The following is a 2244-nucleotide window of genomic DNA, read 5'->3' as shown; positions in this document are numbered from 1 at the left end:
AATGGCTTTCTTCCCCTAATATGCCCCAAGCCAGTGTATCTATTGTCATAAATACATAAAAGGATACTTGGTATTTTGCGATCTTCATTAATGACAATTAAATCTGTGAAGTCCCTTGCAATACACTGTGGAATAATTCTTTTCAAAGCCAGTCCTCTTCGGTAGTAGACGTGTGAGTTGGGTATAACAGTGGAGAGCTGCTCACAAAACCTCACTGTTCTCTGCAAAACAGGCAAGTTGCATTGCAATGTGGTAAACACAGCACCAGATTCAACTAGTAGAGGAATGAAGGGCTGCTAGTTCCAACTGCCCTCCCTGGTTACTCCCAGTATCTTCATAAACATTTAAAGACAAGTTATTAAATTGCTTAATTCAGTCAATGGAAAAAAAAACATATTTGCAATAAAGACTGCAGCACACCAGGGACTTCTTATTTCTTTTAAATAATTTTGCTTTCCTCCCTCAATGATAGAAAAGCAGAAACATTCCAAAAGTATAACCTCAAAATTCATTATTTATTAAGGACACTGGTTTACAAAAAGGTCTTAAAATTTCAAAATACAACATAACTATTACTTCAGTACTGAGTTTCCACATAAACTGTTTGAGGTGTACTTTTTCCTGTCTTCAGAACCACTTATTTTATGGTTTACACAAATGTCAGTTATCCCATCAATTAGGCAATGTAGATCATTTGCATACAATAATATATGCATGAGGGGAAAAAAATCCCTAACATTACATACATACACAAGGTTATTAATAATTACCAAATAAAATAGCAGGAAAAAAAAAGTGAAAGCTATTATTTTAATCTTTAATTTACCAACCATAGTGTGAAAGCCTTGGTATCTTGCAAACAGCTGGTATCTTATAACCAGTTGGTTACTCAGAATTCTCCAAGTAAAACATACATACATACCCCACGAGGTCTGTCTGATGTTGTAATAAGAATCTTGGGAACTGTCTGTCTGTTGAAGTATGGTGCAAATTCATCAGTTGCTTCATCAAAAGCAACCTGCAAGGACAGAAGTCTTGTTAACCCACCACATATGAAATAACTGAAGAAGATTTTTTTCCATCTGATTCAAGTTCTGATGACATTTGATTTAGTAGGAAAAATGTAAATGAAAAATATCTATCCCGTAATTAATTATCACCAGGCATACGGGGTTTACATTTTTAATAATCTAGTGTGATGAACACTGGCAGGTTTTATTATCAATCAATCTAATGCAGATAATAAAAGAATGACATCACCTCTTAGTGAACCCATCATACGTAAAAAATAATTCATCAACACTTTCACAAGAAAGTGTGAATGTTAAGTTTCATCAATCCGTGCTATGTCCCTTTTTGGAAAAAAACCACTGTTAACAGCAGATGCAAAAACCAAGCAGTTACCTCTTCATCATTGGGATCTACAGTTGTTTCGTCATACACCCTCTGATTCTCTATAGTCTTTGGTGTGGCTTTTGGGGGTGCCTAAAAAACATCAGTTTATTAACATAACACATTCGAGTAAATTTAAAGGAACACATTTACACTTCCACAGTGTTGCGTGCATTTCTACACAGAAGTATTACTTCCTTTATGTCAACTTCTCAAATATAAATTAAAACATGGCCTTGATTACAAATACACACAGGTATTGGGACACCAGAGAGCATCACATAGAGGAGAAGCACCACTAGAACAGCACCACTGCTTTACTGCAGTCTAATTAAGGAATGGGGCTACAAAACAAAAAAAAGGGAGAACTTTCTATGCACTTTTTCCTCTTCCATGCAAGAAAAAAGCTTTACTTCCAACAGCAACACATTTCAGCCCTGACATCTACTATTTAAGGACTAGTAGCCTGTAATGTTTACCCTGTTCAATTAGACTACTCATGTGAAATTACAATAATATAGGAATTCATGAGTGACTGTCCTCAACTGACAATGAGCTTTTGAGGTGGCTCAGGAGCAGAAGCAAACCCGTGGCTCATGGCTGCTCACTGGAAGCAGGCAGACAGCTGGTCTGGGCACGGCTTGGTCACATCTGACTGCTCCAACATAGACGGAAACTATTTACTAGGATACAATACCTAGTAACATCAGCACAATGCAACAGCAGTTAAACGGGGCAAAGTTTTCCAGAAGAACGTGCTTTCGTGCCATTATTGGCCTAAACCTGCCCGATTACAGCACCATTTCACACGGGCCCAGCCCCGCCCCCGAGCACCCCGACCCCTCAGACCCC

General features: G+C 37.9%; 1 protein-coding gene across 1 annotated transcript in view; it reads right to left on the bottom strand.

The window, feature by feature from the left end:
• The window catches only part of RPF1 (ribosome production factor 1 homolog (S. cerevisiae)), a 22156-nt gene that overhangs the window by 2825 nt on the left and 17087 nt on the right, over nucleotides 1-2244 (bottom strand). The window contains exons 4-6 of the mRNA XM_010006731.1: nucleotides 1405-1485; nucleotides 923-1018; nucleotides 68-221 (exon numbers count right to left, since the gene is read on the bottom strand). Of these exons, the coding sequence (XP_010005033.1) occupies nucleotides 68-221; nucleotides 923-1018; nucleotides 1405-1485 (331 nt within the window). The remainder of the gene's footprint in view (nucleotides 1-67; nucleotides 222-922; nucleotides 1019-1404; nucleotides 1486-2244) is intronic.

The sequence above is a fragment of the Chaetura pelagica genome, unplaced genomic scaffold, assembly GCF_000747805.2.
Source record: "Chaetura pelagica isolate M959 unplaced genomic scaffold, ChaPel_1.0 scaffold69, whole genome shotgun sequence".
Lineage (NCBI taxonomy): Eukaryota > Metazoa > Chordata > Aves > Apodiformes > Apodidae > Chaetura > Chaetura pelagica.
Note: the sequence above shows the minus strand (reverse complement) of the source record. Positions and strands in the feature narration are given on the sequence as shown.